The sequence below is a fragment of the Lactuca saligna genome, chromosome 9 (assembly GCF_052625555.1).
Source record: "Lactuca saligna cultivar CGN05327 chromosome 9, ASM5262555v1, whole genome shotgun sequence".
In the NCBI taxonomy this organism is placed as follows: Eukaryota; Viridiplantae; Streptophyta; class Magnoliopsida; order Asterales; family Asteraceae; genus Lactuca; species Lactuca saligna.
In genome coordinates this window covers 67581065-67584669 of record NC_136425.1, presented here as the reverse complement: position 1 = coordinate 67584669, position 3605 = coordinate 67581065, and the positions used below count along the sequence as shown (strand labels likewise).

The following is a 3605-nucleotide window of genomic DNA, read 5'->3' as shown; positions in this document are numbered from 1 at the left end:
TTTAAAATATCATATATAGATCCACCAAGAAAAAAGCCATAACTTTCCCCTTTTAAAATCATATATAAATCCACCAAGAAAATCTACAATAGCTGTTCGAGATCATATATTTGTTCCTATGCATCCGATTATTTTATCCAAATTCTCCATAAAATTCCCATCACAATCACAGAACTCCCCCCAAACTCAGTCATGAAACCAGAGATCAACCGAGATTCGATTGCCACCACCGCCCTACTCCCGAAGTCACAACCACCGGAAAATGAAATCGCCGGAACTTCTTCTCTCTCCGGCGCCGTATTCAACGTCTCAACCAGCATGGTTGGTGCTGGAATCATGTCGGTTCCAGCGACTCTCAAGGTCCTCGGCATAATCCCAGGGTTCGTTATGATCCTGATAACGGCGTTCGTAGTCGAAGTCACGGTGGAGTTTCTATTGAGATACACCAATTATACCGGTGAGGCGAACACCTACGGCGGCGTAATGGCTGAATCGTTCGGGAAATTTGGTTCCATTTCACTTCAACTCTGTGTCATGATTACAAACCTCGGAGCCCTAATTATCTACCTGATTATCATCGGTAAGTTTATAAATCACTATTCCTGTGTTTTGCAACCTAAATTGACTCGATTTATCACGAAATTCATGAAATTGAAGAATCGAGTTGCTAATACTTGATCTCACATCATAGGAGACGTTCTATCTGGATCGCAATCCGATGGGGTATTACATTCAGGCATTTTACAAGAATGTTTTGGATTTCACTGGTGGAATTCGCGTGCATATTCGGTCTTGTTCGTTGTGATCTTCGTGATGCTTCCGCTTCTTTTGCTCCCTCGAGTAGGTTGGTATTGGTATGGATTCCGATTCGCTTTCGAAGAACTTTGATTTTTAAGATCAAACTGACTGATTATTATTATCTGACAGAATCATTATGCCATGCTTCGGCTGTTTCGATTCTCCTAGCAGTGGTGTTTGTCGTTATCATCTCCGGGATGGCGGTTTATGCCATGTTGGAAGGGAAAACTCAAGAACTTAGACTCATTCCAGATTTTGGCGATGGATTCTCTTTCTTCAATCTCTTCACAACCATCCCTGTTCTGGCTACTGCCCTTGCTTGCCACGTCACTAGTAAGAATTCATTTTCTATTAAAAAAAAAAAAAAAATTAGTCACTTATCTTCATGTAGTTTATTCTAAAATATTCTTTCCATTAATGCAATTTATTCTAAAAAAAGAATATCCAAATATAACATTGTATTTTTTATTTTTTTTCTTATTATGACATTGTACTTTAAAAAAATATTTTAGATATGAGTACCATTGTTATCGTTAGATAAAGAGAAATTGTGAGAAAATCCAAATATTTTGGAAAAAATTATGATTAAGTTCTAATTGTTAGATAAAGAGAAATTGTGAGAAAATCCAAATATTTTGGAAAAAATTATGATTAAGTTCTAATTTTTTTTAACATAAACGCCCCGATCATTTCATTTTTGCTCAAATTAACGAAAAAATCATTTTCTTTTCTTTTAATAGGAAATAATTATCGTGTAAAATCAAATAATCGGAACTTTTCTGTTAAAAGAAAAAAAAAAAATAGATCTTAATCGTAACTTTTCCCAAAATATTGTGACTTTTCTGACAGTTTCCCTTAAGTAAATCTTTTAAAGTACAATGTTTTAATAGGAAAAAAATAAAATTAGGATCATATAATAAGCAAAACAAAAAATGAAACTATGTTGCTACATTTTTTTTGGATTTTAACCTAAAAATAATAAATACTGTGATAAGATGCAATAAAAAATGCTTATGATCACAGTATACCTCATCGTTGAGGAACTTTAACAGTCAAATGTATTGTTGGAGCACACAGCGTGATCCAACAGTACATCTGACTGTATAATTCAAACGCATATGTGATTATTTAACATTTTGCATTATTCAAATTTATAGTTCATCCGGTACGAGCTGAACTTGAAAATCAATCGGACATGACATCCGCAGTGCGGATCTCTTTAATCCTAAGTGTAGCAATCTACTTTGCGGTTGGGTTCGTGGGGTACCTTCTTTTTGGCGATTCAATCATGGCCGATATGTTAGTCAACTTTGACGAAACTTCTAATTCGCCAGGTGGCCTAGTCATCAATGCAGTCGTTAGGTTAAGCTATGCGGTCCATCTTATGCTTGTTTTCCCCGTGATTTTTTACACATTACGTGCTAACATGGATGAAATGATTTTTCAACAAAAATCACTTCTCGCACATGACACCACAAGATTCGTGTCCCTCACGTGTGTGTTACTTGCTTTCATATATTTCGTCGCAATTGCCATCCCGAATATTTGGTACTTCTTTCAGTTCATGGGATCGACTACGGTTTCTTGTATTGCGTTCATATTCCCTGCTGCTATCGTTCTCAGGTATCGGCTATCAGCTACCAGCTACTATACAAAAAAAATATTTTTAGTCGGTTTCATTTTAGTGAAGTTATTTTCAATATTGATTTCCAATAGATATTTGTTTTTGTTTAATGAGTTATGTTTTTGTATTGATAGGGATGTTCATGGGATTTCTTCGAGAAAAGATCGGGTGATGGCGATAATGGTGGTAGTATTGGCTGTGGTGACTAGTGGTATTGCCATTTCAACAAATTTGTATAGTTCGATAGGGAATTCTACATGATTTTTTTCTTCTCACAAGACTAATAAATAGGAGGTTAAATTGTAACATTTTAAATGTTGTCATCTATAGAAGAAAAACAAATGCTCTATGAATCTTTGCATGAAGTTGAGATGTATGCATTTTGCATAGGCTTTTTAAAATTTCATTTTTTAGAATATATGTTGGTTGGGTGTTTGACTGTTCGTTATGAAAAATCAGGTCAATTGTATGTTTTTTTTTGTCAAAAGTACTTGAAACAATAATAAAATTACAACTTTGTAAATTTAAAATTTTGATTTATAATGACAATAACTTAAAAGAAAAAGAATAGCAAGCAATCCTTAAAACGAATGATAGTTGGAGTGAAGAGTTGAAACAAAGGCTATGCCAATATTGCCGGCTGAACTCCTTCACTCCTTTGGGTTTCTTTTTGTGTATATGTTTGAACCATATCCGCGTTGTTCGTTTGAAACAATGATACTATTTTAGACAAAATTTTATAATTGGTCCTAGTTGTTTGCAATATATTATAATTTGAGGACTTATGAAAAACATCACGTTGGTCTTTATGGTTTGAAAATTGCATGAATGGTCATTCTAGTGTTAACTTTAACTTTTGAGTATTTAGTTTTTTTTTTTTTTTTTCAAAATGACCAGAATGCCCTTCGACCAAATCTGAAAACTGTGTATACCTCAAGGATCAATTCTGAAATTTTGAATTTTTTTATATATATTAATTATAAATATAAATTTGTAACTTACTCAATTGACGTTATTCGAACGTCTGCGAGCGTTGGGTTTTTATTCAAAAATTGTTTTAAAAAACATAAAAATGGCAACAAAAGACTTTGATTCTGAACAAAATAAAACTAGTTTTATTCTCAATAAAAGATCATTTTGCAATACTTAGAAATATTAAAACAATAATAGAAGGAAAACATTA

The 3605-nt window shown here is 33.5% G+C and overlaps 1 protein-coding gene across 1 annotated transcript; it reads left to right on the top strand.

The window, feature by feature from the left end:
- Positions 1-19: 19 nt before the first annotated feature.
- On the top strand, positions 20-2826 carry LOC145017446 (amino acid transporter AVT6C-like). Its single transcript, XM_078975475.1, has 5 exons — positions 20-580; positions 692-844; positions 928-1131; positions 1956-2421; positions 2557-2826. Exons 1-5 carry the CDS (start codon positions 193-195, stop codon positions 2681-2683), a joined length of 1338 nt encoding a protein of 445 aa, XP_078831601.1. The 5' UTR covers positions 20-192; the 3' UTR covers positions 2684-2826.
- The last annotated feature ends 779 nt before the right edge of the window (positions 2827-3605 follow it).

Bases quoted from the DNA above. Each gene is read 5' to 3' on its own strand.
- LOC145017446 (XM_078975475.1), top strand. From the start codon at position 193: ATGAAACCAGAGATCAACCGAGATTCGATTGCCACCACCGCCCTACTC. The intron at 1,132-1,955 runs GTAAGAATTCAT...TCAAATTTATAG, and splicing joins CCTTGCTTGCCACGTCACTA to TTCATCCGGTACGAGCTGAA. The intron at 2,422-2,556 runs GTATCGGCTATC...TTGTATTGATAG, and splicing joins CCTGCTGCTATCGTTCTCAG to GGATGTTCATGGGATTTCTT.